This window comes from Bicyclus anynana, chromosome 26 (assembly GCF_947172395.1).
Source record: "Bicyclus anynana chromosome 26, ilBicAnyn1.1, whole genome shotgun sequence".
Lineage (NCBI taxonomy): Eukaryota > Metazoa > Arthropoda > Insecta > Lepidoptera > Nymphalidae > Bicyclus > Bicyclus anynana.
The window spans coordinates 4,375,062-4,390,497 of NC_069108.1; the positions used below are offsets into that span (position 1 = coordinate 4,375,062).

A 15,436-nucleotide genomic window follows, 5' to 3' on the forward strand; every position below is an offset into this window, starting at 1 on the left:
TGACTTGCTAGATGTTACCCTTCTGTCAAAGATAAAGAATCAACGATCCAACGCGTTTCAATTCAATTCAATTTTTGATTTTATGGCTTGCTGCTGTACCAACTGGGTACAATTTACTTCGCCAATGTCGCGTGGTAAGGAAGACACACTTTTAGAGGTTGATCGGTGTAAGCTGGGAATCAAGAATTGATTATTATTCAGCTTAATTTTGACACTATAAATAGCGGATTTTTTTTTTTTTTGTTAGTGTGGTTGTTAGTCACATTCTGAAAGAATACAAAATTAATATTGTTAGCACATACACATAATATTTACAGCTTAATGTTATTACATTGAATATATTTACATATAAATTTACAATAGGGACTAAACACAGACATTAACAAACACTCAACATTTAAAGGACGTGGGAATTTAGGAGGAAGAACATCATATAGGGGGTGGAGAAGTTTAGGGCAAGAGAAGAGGATATGGGAAACTGAGCCTTCGTCCAAACCACATTCGCACAGAGAGTGATCTCTCACTCTAATTTTGTTTAAGTGGACAGGTGTACAGGCATGACCAAGTCTTAGACGGGATATTGTGGAGGTAACCCATCTGTCAGCATACCTATGGAGAAAGAACCAAGGTCGCTTAGGTAAGTCTGGTTGGATTGAGGCATAAAATTTACCTTTAAATGTTTTTGAATGGTTCCAAAGTGTTTGCCAAGATTTGTCTAAATGATTTTTTGCTAAGGTACTAAGGTCATGTGAATAATTTTTAAAATGTTCCAATGAGCCAAGTTGTACAGCTGCCTTAGCACAAGAGTCCGCAGATTCATTACCAGAAATACCGGAGTGGCTGGGTATCCATGCTAGAAATATAGACAAACCAAATTGATGACACGAGAACAAAGCTTCCCTAATCTGTAGTATAATAGGAAATTTTGACTTACTCCTAAAAGGATTTTCCCTAATGGAATATAAGCAGCTAAGGGAGTCAGTAAAAATAACAGTTTGTCTTATGTTATGGGATCGGGCAAACAGGATTGCCTCTAACAAGGCAACAGCCTCTCCTGTGAACACTGAGGTTTCTGGAGGACATTTAAATTGCAAAACTATTTTATATTTGGGGATCCAGCAGGCTGCCCCAACACAACTTTCAGGGGAGAGTTTTGAAGCATCTGTATAGATGAACAAGTAACTTGACCAATTTTGATGAACAATTTCTTGAAACTTTGTGTTGGTATCAGGGGCTTCTTTAATTAGACCCAGATCTGTAATCACAGGAGGATTGTAAACAAGGGCTTCATATGATGTTGAATACAAAGGATTTGTTGGTGATGATGACAAGGGATGTGGAAGATTATTGAATTTATCAAAACTATTAAGGAGACATGAAGGGGGATTACTAGGTCTAAGGACTTCTGACAATTGGGTTAATTTAGACCATAGAGGGTGGGAAGAAAGCTGAAGTGTTTTACTGATAAATCTATCACATAGATACTGTCGCCTGAGATGCAGGGGAGGATCAACACATTCAACCTGTAGAGCATTTGTGGGGGATGACTTCATTGCCCCTAAGACAATTCTAAGAGACCTATATTGAATTCTGTTCAGCAGTTCTGAGGTAGTTTTATTTAGGGGGTCTAAAATAAATGAACAGTAATCAATGTGACTACGAACTAGCGCATTGTATAATAGTTTTAAGGAGTAAGCGTGAGCTCCCCACCATACTCCTGCTACAGCCCGTAGAACATTGATACCTTTTTCACATTTTCTGGAAATGTATTGTGAATGTGCGAATCCGTTTAGTTTTCTATCAAGTATAATACCAAGAAATTTGGCTTTGTCTATCAAGTTGATAGGTTGTTCCTCCAAACTAAAGTTAAAAGTAGGGATAGATCTCTTCCTCGTAAACACTACTGCTTGGCATTTATCCACTGCTAGAGAAAGACCATGATCGGAGAGCCATTGACTTAGGTAATAAAGTGCAGAGTTGAGACGTAGATGTAGTTCGTCTACAGAGCTAGAACTATGGTAAAGGACAATATCATCAGCATACTGTAATATGTTGCAAAAGTTGTTTACAGACAATTCTAGATCGTGGGTATATAGGCTGTAAAGTAAAGGACTGAGGACAGAGCCTTGGGGGAGACCCTTCCAGACTAATCTGGGGGGAAGAAAGGTGGACTGGTGTTTTAACACCACTGACCTGCCAGAGAGCAGGTTACATATGAAATGAGTCATCCTCGGAGGTACACTCAGCTGGAGCAATTTTTGCCTGAGTGATGGAAGAATTACATTATCATATGCAGAAGCAATATCTAGAAATATACCCACTAGGTACTCTCCCCTTCCAAAGGCAGTTCGAATGTCTGTAGTGAGTATGCTGAGACTGTCTGCAGTACTGAGACCTTTCCTAAAGCCAAACTGGGAAGGAGCCAGCATACCTCTGCTCTCCATTAGCCACTCCAATCTGTTTTTAAGGAGGATCTCCATAACTTTTACTAGAGTAGATGACAGTGCGATAGGTCTATATGAATTAGGATCTGATGGATTTTTGCCAGATTTGAGTATGGGGATAACTAACTGGGTTTTCCAGGCAACTGGAATAAAACCCTTTTCAAAAAAATAATTTATCATGTTAAGAAAACAGTGTTTAGATTTATCATTTAATTTAACCAAAAAAGAGTAGGGTACACCGTCTTCACCTGGGGCTGAATCTTTTAGACCACTAAGGGCTATTTGAAGTTCTGCAAAGGAAAAGAGGGCATCCATTTTATCTGTAGTTGAAATTACTGCAGGAAATGTGGAATCTTCCATAGTTGGAACATAAGGGGGAGCAATTTTATCAGCAAAAGCACTAAGCCATTCAGTTGGGTTATTGGAGATGGGATCAGAGTGATTTAACGATCTGCGAAATCTTCTGATGTTGTTCCAAACCACTGAGGAGGGGGATCTAGGACTAAGTGATTCACAGAATGTGGACCAACTAGCCTTTTTCTTTTTGGGGACTATTCTTTTAATCTTAGCAGCTATGTGTTGATACTTAATAAAGTTTCCATTAGACATACAAGCTGTATATTCTTCTTCTGCAGTTGTCCTTTGATTAAATAAATCAGTGCATTCTTCATCCCACCAGGGTGGAGAAGGCAGTTGATTTTTTGCAGAAGTTTTTTTCCTAGGTATGTGAGAGTCGGCTGAAGACAGAAGAGAGTTAATAAATTGATTGTAGTAAGTCGAAAAATCACTATCATGATCCAGAACTGGAAGAGAGTCCATCATATTGTCAACGGACTGGGCATAAGCAGACCAGTTCGCTTTATTCAGTCTATATTTAAGCAGTGGGGTAGGGTTTTGAGGTGGGACAGATCTAGTATTCAATGATATGATAATTGGGAAGTGGTCACTACCATAGGTACTAGGAAGAACTCTCCAGGATAGTTGGGATGCAAGAGAAGAAGAGGAAATAGTCAGATCAACTGCAGACGGGTTCTGAGATGGATAAGCTCTACGAGTCGGAGAGCCATCATTTAGTATACACAAGTTGGCATCCTCAATGATGTCTATCAGTAAAGGAGCAAAACCATCACAGCTGAAACACCCCCACATAGTGTGGTGGGCATTGAAGTCACCCATAACAACAGTTGGGCTGGGAAGGCATGATAGGATGGATTGGATCTCAGGGATCAAGGAAGCATTAGGGTGAGGGATGTACAAAGACAAGAAGGAAATATTAAGGGATCTCACAGCAACAGCATTAATCTGATCACTGTGGGGAGGAAGGGGGATAGAAGAATAAGGGAGGTTGTGCCGTAGGAAGATGGCACTCCCTGCATGACTGTCACTCCTGTCATCCCGCAAACAGAAGAAACCCGGGACCCGGAAGCGAGAACCAGGCCTCAGCCATGTTTCCGAGATGGCAACAATGACAGGTTTATGCAGGTTAATAATTGATATTAGTTCATGTTTCTTTGGTCTAATACTTTGGCTATTCCATTGCAGTATTGTTGTTGGGGCCATTTTTAAGGATGTTAAACAGTTCAGTTAAGTTTTGGGCAACGTTGGGCGGTAAAGGCAGTTCACTGCATGGAGCAATAATGCTAACTAGGAATTCGGTTAGTAGTTCCATCATTCTCCCTTGAGATGGGAGGTTATCATTTGGGTTGGGCCTAAGGGCACAACCATTGGGGAGGGATGATGTTGGGTTATTTGTGATGGATTCATGGGCATTTTTATCGAATCCCTTGCCTAGTGGGGCTCGAGGACGAGGGGATCGGAGGATTGTCTCTCTATATGATTTGCGGGGAGTAACATTAGCTGGACGTGGAGAGTTCATAGGGCGAAAAGGGGAGGATGAAGGACAGGGTGAAAAGGCTATATCTGCAAATGATCTGCGGACAGGGGGAAAGCGTGATGAAGCCTCTATATAGGAGATGCTCTCCTGTGACATTACACTTTTGATGTCCTGCTGACGAGTGAACTCAGGGCAGCTCTTGTCAGATGCAAAGTGCTTTCCTGAGCAGTATAGGCAAGTTGATTTATCTTTAAGTACCTCACAAGAGTCCCCGGTATGTGCTTGAGCACACCTATAACATCTAGGTTTAGACCTGCACTGAGTGCGAATATGGCCAAAACGGCAGCAGTTAAGACATTGGATGGTGGGGTATTTGTAGGGTTCAACGGAAAGGGAGGAATAGAAAGAGAATATTTTAGAAGGGAGCATTTGGCCCCTAAAGGTGACTACGACCGACTGCGTAGGAATCCATTCAGTAATTCCTTCATTGGACGACTTGCGGTTTAACCTGCGGGCCTTTAGTACTGCCCCACATCCATTAGGTAGTTTCAGAGAATCGACAAACTCGTCCATATGCCATTCTGTGGGCACACCTCTGACTAGACCCATCCGAGTAATGTTATATGTAGGTATAGTGGCTTGATATTTAGCCAGTTTTAAAATTGGGCTGTTCAAAAATAAGTTTGCAGCCTGTGCGGAACTGAATTCCACACTTATTTTATTGCGTCCGATATTTTTTACTCCATCACAAACAATGTCTGTAAACTTATTTTTATGTAAGAACTGTCCAAATTTAAGTGCACGAATAGAAGTACCCGCAGATGGGTCTAAGGTTTCCCTGGAAACTTGAATAATATATGGGCCTTTGTCGTTATTATTGTCGTATTCTTTGGGACCATCTGCAAAGGATGGGTGGGTAAAAACGGTTTGGAAGGAAGATTGGGTTAGATCAGGGGAAGTTTTTTTTCCACTATCATTTGACGGCCTGTCATCTTCGACAGGACGTTTTCTGCTAGCACCATGTGCTGTTTCTGAACCGCCGGGGTCTGGGGGCTTTCGAGGCGGCGGATCCACCTCCATGCCTACGGGTCTTACTACTTAGAACTTACCACCACCAAAATATGTTAGTAAAACAAAAAATCGGCTACTTTTCACCAAAAAAAAACACTCAAAATATACACCGCACGTGGGTCAACCTAGGCCGACGCTAGCGAAGTCCGATCCAACGCGTTTATAAAAACTGATTCTATAGAATCGATGTTTAATTGTCATAATCGTTTTCGTCGTATAAATATCTCTCTAAAAACACCAGATTGTGTATTAAAATGGCATAATAAACGGTCAACAATTTCTAGTTTACTAAAAGATCTAGTTTGGGATCTATGGATATGAAGAATGAAAAATGGCATTCGGGAAACTTCGCAATATCTTTTCATCCGAAATTCCTCAGTGCCTGAAGACAAAAGTCTTCGAACAGTGCGTGTTGCCAGTGATGACTTAAGGGTCCGAGATTTGGTTGTTAACGATAAGAAAACTCAGAGTCACACAGCGGGCGATGGAACGAGTTATGCTAGGAGTTTCTCTGCGTGATCGAATCAGAAATGAGGAAATCAGCAGAAGAACTAAAGTCACCGACATAGTTCAACGTGTCGCGAAGCTGAAGTGGCAATGGGCGGGGCACATAGTTCGAAGAGCCGATGGCCGTTGGGGTCCCAAGGTGCTGGAATGGCGACTCCGCATTAGAAAGCGCAGTGTTGGTCGACCCCTCACCAGGTGGACTGACGACATCAAGCGCGTCGTAGGTATTCGCTGGATGCAAATCGCTCAGTATCGTGATGTTTGGAAGTCCCTACAAAGTGCCTATGTCCTGGACTGATGACTTTTTTTACGGTTTCTACACGAACGCTAAATCGTTTGGCGGTATGTCTTAGCCGGTAGGGTGGTAAATAGCCACGGCCGAAGCCTCCCATCAGCCAGACCCGGACCAATCAAGAAAACCTCAATCGGCCCAGCCGGGAATCGAACCCAGGACCTCCGTCTTGTAAATCCACCTCGCATACCACTGCGCCTCGGAGGCCGTCAAGAATGATGATGATGAAGAATGAGGAAAACAGCAGACAAAAATTAACGGTTTTTCTTTAATAAAACTATTCTTTAATACATCTATGATTCCATATGATGCTATATAAGCGATTCTAAAAATGTATTAATTTTATTCCCAAAACGATATCAATATTTTTTAATATTGATTGTATATGGTATATCTATAGATGTAAATAAACCGATTTAAACGTTTTAAATAAAATTCTGCAGTTTTAAACCATATTAAACGGCTTAAAAGTCGACCACGAAAGTAAATTAAATGTGTTTTATACTTCATCAAGCAGAAATTGTGGTCATCTAACATCGTATTTCGTTTTAATTAGGTAGTTAAAAATCAATAAAAAATACCTACCTGCCTATATCACCCAGTACACGTAACCTATGTATCTACATATTATGGAGTATACCAAACTATACATATTAATTAAATTATATATATCACGCACACACTACTTAGATTTTAGAAGAAATTATTACTCCGTTCACGTTTCGTCGAATCTAGGCGACTAACCTAAACGAGAGTGCAAAAGTGTGAGTTTGGTTTTAAACCGATACAATTTGATTAGCATCGCTTTATACCGAAAAAAAAAATCATTTACTATTTACCAACACAGAGTTTTTTCAATAGATTTTAGATAAGTAAGTTTAGGTATATGTGATATACCTACCTACCTATATTTCATATACTAAGCACATAAAAAAATGTTTCAATTTTTTAGGTAGGTACTCCATTGTATCCCTACTCCCTACCTAGATACAATCAAGAAAATGTAGTTATAATGAAATAATACGAAGTCATAAACACATATTATAGTTTAAAACTGAAAAAATATGTTTTTTTTTGGGTTTTAAACGGTTTTTTTTGTTTTAAATGGAATGGTTAATTTGGTTTTAAACCGGCCTTACATCTATAGGTATAACTGATATTGATGTTTATTCTACTGCATTAGTTTTATTAATTATATTAAGGATAGAGCAACAATTACATATGGAGTTGTATTGCACCTAAATTCACCAACGAAATTCAAATTTCATTGATAATTGGTCGAAAACTTAAAATCAAAATAATAAGGGTGTGAAACTAGCCTCGGTGCCCACAACAAACTCAGCTAGGGTATATATTTTTTGTTTATCACCATTTCACAAAATCTAGAACCAAGTGCCTACATAATCGTATTCAATACCAAGCATTTTTATCTTCTAAATAATTCATAACACTATAATAATATTTTCCTATACACTTGTGTTTATAATTTTAAACGAAAAAAAGTTGAAAAGTTTGTTTGTTTTTTTCTTACAATAACAATAATGGTATCAATTAATGAAAGGTTGTGAAAAGATAATTACAAATAAATGTATATAATATCACGTCTATAATACTGATAAGACATATTATTAAAAAGCGTACCAATTTTATTTTATCTAAAATGTATTTAAGTCAGGAATGACATTGTCTGAATTAACTTAAATTTAAAATAAAAGGTAAACTGAGCTAGCCAAAAATAAATGAATATTGTTTTTTTAAAAGGTCTGTCTTGAAGACTCGGCTAATAACTAAAAAAAATAAATACGAACACTTTTTATTTTCTTAATAATGGATGTACAAAAAGCTTTGACTATTTAGACTTTGGTCGAAGACAAAAAGTTACTTGTACGGCAAATGATAAATGAATCAAAATTAAATTAAACATTAAACATCAATTTGGTAAGTGGTAGATATTTTAATTATTAGCGTGAAAGCACTTTATTAATTTTTCTAGCTGGCAAGCCTTGAAATTTTCTTTCATTTCCTCGATCGACGAGTGCGGTGGCGACAGGGTTCCCAACTTAGGGGTTTTCCCCCCAGATTTAGGGGGCAAATAAGTGAAATGGGATTTTTTTAGGGGTCTGAAATTTTTAGGGGTATTTTCAGGGATATTTTGACTCTTTAATATTTTTAATTGATGATAATTTTAATTTCTTTCTTGACCAAGCGACTTATAACGACATATAATACGTTATTCTACAACCACTCTGCAACTGGCGGCAATTTTCATCGAATAAAAAAAAATGTTAAATTTATTCATTGTCAACATGTATGATTTCAAAAAATCTGAATCTTCAGATAGAAACGTAATATTTTGCCTGTATTAAATATAGACTTTTGAAACATATTACAGCATATTATTTCTAAATTATTATGAATTAATATTTTTTAGGGGGACAACTCAATAATTAAGGCGATTTTAGGGGTTTTTGACACAAACTTTAGGGATAAATATTTTGGGGAGTTGGTAACACTGGGTGGCGACTGGCGTTCCGCGTTTGTTCGATCGCTTGGTTACACGTTCACGTCATCTTTTTAGTTTCTAATGTCTGAATTTTGCATCCCACATGCTTAGGGGTAACCGAATTAAGAAGAAATCCAAGAATCCCCGAACGAGAAGAAAAGTACGAGTGAGAGTTTCAAAGTAAATGTGAACTAGAAAGTGTGTGAACAAAGTCGTGAGGTGTCTCGACCGTCCGGTTCAATCTGGTTTTGAGCAGTTTGAACCCAGTGCCGGGCTCCAGTCCCCCTTTTTTCATAGTATAAAAGTTTAGTGGTGTGTTTTAGATAAATAAACGTTTTATTTGCCGTTTTTCGGAAAGTTTTTTTTGTTGGTTAAATAATTGTGTAAACGATCGAAAATGTCTGAAGAATCGTCCGCTGATCGCAACGTAGAGATATGGAAGATCAAGAAGCTGATCAAGAGCTTGGAGATGGCCAGAGGGTGAGTTTTTGATGCGGTATTTATATGCAAAGTACATGTGAGATTGCAAAAGTGACGGCGCGAGTTTTTTGGCCATATGATTGGGTGAAATTGCCAACTGGCCTGCGTCATTTCCACGCTGGTTTCGTGCGCAAGACGTATGCGCGAAAAGTAACCTCGTTAGAACGTGGTGGCGTTGGAAATGCGCATTGTTAGAATGAGAAATCCATCATTGTTTTTTTTTCGTGTTCGATTTACGAATGGTGAACTTCTCTGCACTAGACTGTGACTCATACATATGGAAAGCATTCAAGCAATTTTGGACTCTAATGACGTATTTGCAGTTCTCTTTGATATTTTTTTTTAAATTCAATACACTATTATAGTCCACAACTTTAGGTTTTTTACACAACAATAATACTACTCAAAAAGGTTCTTTTAAGCGACACTTTTCGTTTCGATTCACGTACATTTTATTTTTAATAATAAGCTTTACGGCTCTGGGTTCTAGCCCTTTTGAGTCCGGATTCACATACAACAAATTAATTATCACGGACCAATTATAGAAAGACCTGCCCCGCAAGACGTTACCTCTCTGTCAAACAACCAACGATCTAACGCGTTATCGATTGTATCGATGTTTCATTGTTGTAATCGTTTTCGTCGTCTAAAAAGCTCCCTAATAATTCCGGTTTGTGTTGTAAGTAGTCAGTCAGTCAATGGTATGAAAAACGGTCAACAACTTCTAATTCACTAAAAGATGACGTGACGTTTAATTTGAAAATATTTCTATTTTATGTTTGTTATTCTTTACATGGTAGCCCTTGATTTCAGTCTCACTCAGTAACTGATGTTCAGTCAGTAACTGATGATGCAATCTAAGATCGAAGCGGGCTAACTTGTTAGGAGGAGGATGAAAATCCACACCCCTTTCAGTTTCTACACGACATCGTACCGGAACGCTAAATCGCTTGTCGGTACGCCTTAGCGGTCGAAGCCTTCTACAAGCCAGACCTGAACCAATTAAGAAAACCTCAATCGGCCCAGCCGGGAATCCAACCCAGGACCTCCGTCTTGTAAATCCACCGCGCATACTACTGCGCCACGGAGGTCGTCAAAAACATAATTATAATTAATAATAAATTAAAACAATATATAAAAGAAAAATCGATTCTATTCTTCTAACGAACGAACGAACAGCAAAACATTGATCCATTAATTGAATATTCTGTGTACAGATTATAATTATTATTTATTCTTGTTAAATTTTTTCGATGTGTGAGTTTACCTCGTCCCCCTCTAAAAACGACAGACAATTTTGTTGCTGCATTTGGGTGCGATGCATTTCCATGTCTAATTCCTCTATGTTAATTAAATAGAGTTTGCAGAAATACAACACAAACGACATAAAAAGAACCTTAAATACCCCAAGCAGACATGAGTCACAAACCATTTTGAAAAACAAAGATTGAGTTTTATGGGTATTAATATGCATTTATAAAATTAAATAAGAGCTTTAATTAATTTTATAAATCGTATTATCGTATTATCATATCAAAAGAAGAAAGAAGTTGTAATTCAAATGATGTTTTCTTTTATTATAATGTGAATAAAATATTTTCATTTATTGCAGAATTACCTTAAACTATGATTAATTTTTTGATTTTGTATTAAGTGAAAGAAGATTTGAGATTTGACAGTTCACACTTCACAGCACAGAACACTACTTTATTTTTTGTCTGTGACTAATACTCCTACTTCACAGTATTCGTTAACTAAATCCAGTTTGTTGTGCGTATTTTCTTCCCTTATAATTTTTGTTATTTCGTTTTGTTCTTGTTTCGTTGTTATTGTTTATTATTGTTATTTGTTGTTCGTTTACTGTTTTTAATTTTATTTAGTTTAGTACGAAATTAAATTAGCACTTTAAATCTTAATATTTTACAAATAGAGGCCTAAATTGAAAAGTAGTGTCTTAACAAACTCATCAAATTCTACATAAAAACGTATATCTAACAATAACCCACACTACGAGAAAACGAGTAAAAACTACTTGTCAAGTTTTTAATTTACGCCTATAATCGCGTACATAATTTTCATAGTCAAGCTACAGTTTTCTATTAGTAATTGAGTTACAGATAGAAGGACAGACGGACATGGGTATGGGTATCTTCAAGTCAAGAGTGAATAGGCATCTTCTAGGCAAGCGCGTTCTACCAAAGACTGCCTCATAGCTTACAATCTAGCGTACAGCTAAGCGGTGCTTGCTTATACATAATAAAAAAACAAACTATAAGGGTTCTTTATTGACCACGGAACCCTAAATATAAGTGAAACATTATCTGTTCGATAAATAACAGTTTATAGGAACATAAAATATAAAAAAAATTGTCTATCAAAGGAAGTTTTATTTCATGACAATATACGTGAATAATGCTTTAGTAAAATGTTGAGCACCCCTGAATCATATGTTTTTGTTTATTTACATTGTTTAAAATACCTACCCGATCTGACTATAGGATGATAAACAAACAAAACAGTGTAATCATGATTAGTGTTCAGCAGTATTTTAGTTTTGCAAGACAACGCAATGACCGCTAAACATGCCATCCAAGACCTCACCCATGCTTTCCATCAGCCATGTTTGTAATGAGGTGTAAGCCCGAGACCTGAGTAATATATTTAAACTAGCTGAAGCTGTACGGTTCCCCCTCGTGGTTCCCGTTCCCGTTTCCGTAGGAATATAAAGCCTATAGCCTTCCTCGATAAATGGGTTACCTAACACTGAAAGAATTTTTCAGTGAAAGTAGTTCCTGAGATTAGCGCATTCATTCAAACAAACTAACTCTTCAGCTTTATAATATTAGTATAGATATAAACCATTTATTTCAGGGTTTAGCCCATAGTCTAGATTTTTACTACTACATTTTTATCTCTATATAGGTAATATTTTCTAATATTACCTATATAGAGATTGATTTTTTTGTTTAAATTGAAGAAAAAATTCTCCATTCAAAAGCCACAGCGGCCAATGAACATGGGCTGCATTTGTCACAACATGTTATATTTTCCATTGACCTATAACATCTTACCTTTAGGCAAAGACGTACTGCCAAGTGATTTAGTGTTCCAGTATTTATTTATTTATTTATTTAGGAAGACCAACAGCAGAACAATGTATCGTGTATACATATAGATTACATATGTTGTGCCCAATGGTGAATGTTCAACTTATTACAGATCTTCACAACGTTTACAATATTTAAAAAAATATAATACATAGTTCATGTTATCTAACTACAATATATATCTTAATTCTAAAAATTAAAAAATATTACAAACTATTTACTACAAATTAAATTAAATTAAAACACACAAATAGTATATTAAAACAAACAATCAAATTTAACTTCAGTTTCGATGTGTTAGTTCATATTATCTATTAGTGTAAAATTATTGGAATAAGTCACATTTAGAGTATTGGATGTTGAATAAACAAAATGATAATTTACAAAAAAAAATGTTTCTTACAGGAATGGAACATCGATGATATCCCTGATCATCCCACCCAAGGATCAGATATCCAGGGTGTCAAAGATGTTGGCTGATGAATTTGGCACAGCATCCAACATCAAGTCCAGAGTCAACCGACTGTCCGTCTTGGGAGCCATCACATCTGTACAACACCGACTCAAGTTGTACACTAAAGGTAAAAAATATATTTAAACAACTGGACTCCCCCGACTTTGTCCACGAGGAATTTTGTTTTTCTCAAATTTTGCAAAAACCATGGATTTTTTCAAGCTACCATTTTCCATCCATACAAACTTTTTCGTTTATAATATTAGTAGGATATTATAACATTCACGCCTACATATGGGATCTCCGGTAAAAAAAATCAAAATAATAAGAATGTACAAATGAAATACAAAAATTAACAAATAAATTAAATTACCATGGCCTTCAACGGAAGGTCAGCTACACAGGCCATGTAGTACCCACAAGCAATTTGCTTAAAGCTGTTGCAGCTGATTGCACAATAGTAATGAAATAAAAAAAAAAATTCAACATTCTGTACAAAAAGAAAGTCAATTTGAAAAACATCACATGGACAAATTAAATAAATACGTCAATATTGATTCTCATTTGAAATGCACACTAATCTGAAAAAAAAAAAAAAAAAAAAAACTAATCTGTAACATATTTTTTATATTCGTTCTAGGCCACATTCGCTCTTTATTCTTGATTCATGTCTATTTTTGGTTAAATTCTTTATTTACTCGTCAGTACTCAATTTGAGGGTGTGGGTTCGAATCCGGTCCGGGGCATGCACCTCCAACTTCTCAGTTGTGTGCATTTTAAGAAATTAAATATCACGTGTCTCAATCGGTGAAGGAAAACATCGTGAGGAAACCTGCATACCAGTGAATTATCTTAATTCTCTGCGTGTGTGAAGTCTGCCAATCCGCATTGGGCCAGCGTGGTGGACTATTGGCCTAACCCCTCTCATTCTGAGAGGAGACTCGAGCTCAGCAGTGAGCCGAATATGGGTTGATGACGACGACGACGACTCAATTTGTTCTCTCTCAATTTCATTAAACTAATGTGCATTCACACATACTAGTAACATAGTCACTTTTTTCTGTTTTAGTGTCATACAGGGAGATATTTCAAGAATTGTTTTTTGTGCTCTTATATTGCCTGAAAATCAAATTGTGTGACCAACTCAAAAATTCTGTGCCAAATTTCATCCAGATCTTTTCAGAGATTCTGGTGTTACAAATATCCATCTGAATTTTTCAAAAAAATGTAATAAGTTTAAATCACAATCTGTAGCGCGTATGTATAACTCTCTATCTCTCTATAACATAAATTAAAGATAGAGAGAGATGTAGACAAATTCGAAGCTCACACTGACAAGCTATAAAAACATTTTTAAAGAATAACCCTACAAGTAATAGGGATGATGACAGTTTTATAAATTGTATGTAAATTAGGAGTATGCTAATAGTAAAGCAATTTTGTAAAAGGAACAGGGTATCTGCGATCATCACTTTCGTAGCTACAGGGATTTAAAGTGTCATATTTGCGGCGCTGCCGCGGATCCCTGAAAATTGTACGATTTAATGACGTTGGGGACGTATGGGTGTTCAAACAAAATTACTTATATCTATGTTATTTTGCAAATATCCAGACAATGTTTGCTTTTTATGTATAAATTAGTTAACATTGACCTTATTTACCCCAATGTATCACAAAAATCAATATATTCAAACCTAGTCATCATATCCATTACTTATCACAATTTGCTGATTATGAAATCCCTACTTACAGTGCCACCAAATGGTCTGGTCATCTACTGCGGCACAATAGTCACAGAGGAAGGCAAGGAGAAGAAAGTCAACATTGACTTTGAGCCGTTCAAGCCAATCAACACATCCCTGTATCTCTGCGACAACAAGTTCCACACAGAAGCCCTGACGGCTCTGCTGGCTGATGACAACAAGTTTGGATTCATTGTTATGGATGGTAACGGAGCGCTGTTTGGTACACTGCAGGGAAACACGCGTGAGGTTAGTAGTCAACTAAGACAGATACTGCAGAAGCTTTGTTTAATCCCCACAAACCTTGTTCTTTTACTGTTCGTTACCGTACCATACCGTTTATTGTTATACCATAAACTATCTGACGCCGCGTGGTTTCACCCGCGTGGTTTCCGTTCCTGTAGGAACACGGGGATGATATATAGCCTATAGCCTTCCTCGATAAATGGGCTATCTAACACTGAAAGAATTTTTAAAATCGGACCAGTAGTTCCTGAGATTAGCGCATTCAATCAAACAAACAAACAAACTCTGAAGAGTTTTAGCTTTATAATATTAGTATAGATTGTTTTAATTTACAGTAGATAAACGGTACAGTACGGTATACATGAGTATGTTGTGTCTTTACGGAGCTTGCCATTTGCGATTATTTAGTAACTGATACGTTCTAATTAGGATAGAATGGGGCTGACATGTTTTTTATAATAAAAGCTCTTGAAACTTATAGATAAAAAATGAAAAAAAAAAAAAAATAACATGCATTCTACACGGAAGTTGAGTATATTTTAATTTCGTTTGATGTACTAGTGCCGCCTGTACTGTACCTTCGCCAACGCGCATATGAATTAGCTCGAATTGATTAGTGGTCAATTCACCCATCCAATTACATTCACTAAGGAGTTTGTTTGGTGTGGGCTGACAAGTTTAATTTAGTTAGTTCATTTCTTAGGTCATATTCACTTTTATATTGTGGTCCTTTGGAATGTTAGTCTTCCATTTAAT

The 15,436-nt window shown here is 36.9% G+C and overlaps 1 protein-coding gene across 2 annotated transcripts in view; it reads left to right on the forward strand.

Moving 5' to 3' along the window:
• The first annotated feature begins 8,645 nt into the window (after positions 1-8,645).
• Positions 8,646-15,436, forward strand: part of LOC112049370 (eukaryotic peptide chain release factor subunit 1) — a 32,106-nt gene continuing 25,315 nt past the window's right edge. For both annotated transcript variants that reach the window (XM_024087227.2, XM_024087229.2), the window contains exons 1-3: positions 8,646-9,131; positions 12,644-12,819; positions 14,445-14,683. In XM_024087227.2, coding sequence (XP_023942995.1) covers positions 9,049-9,131; positions 12,644-12,819; positions 14,445-14,683 — 498 coding nt within the window. In that variant the 5' untranslated portion in view covers positions 8,646-9,048. The remainder of the gene's footprint in view (positions 9,132-12,643; positions 12,820-14,444; positions 14,684-15,436) is intronic.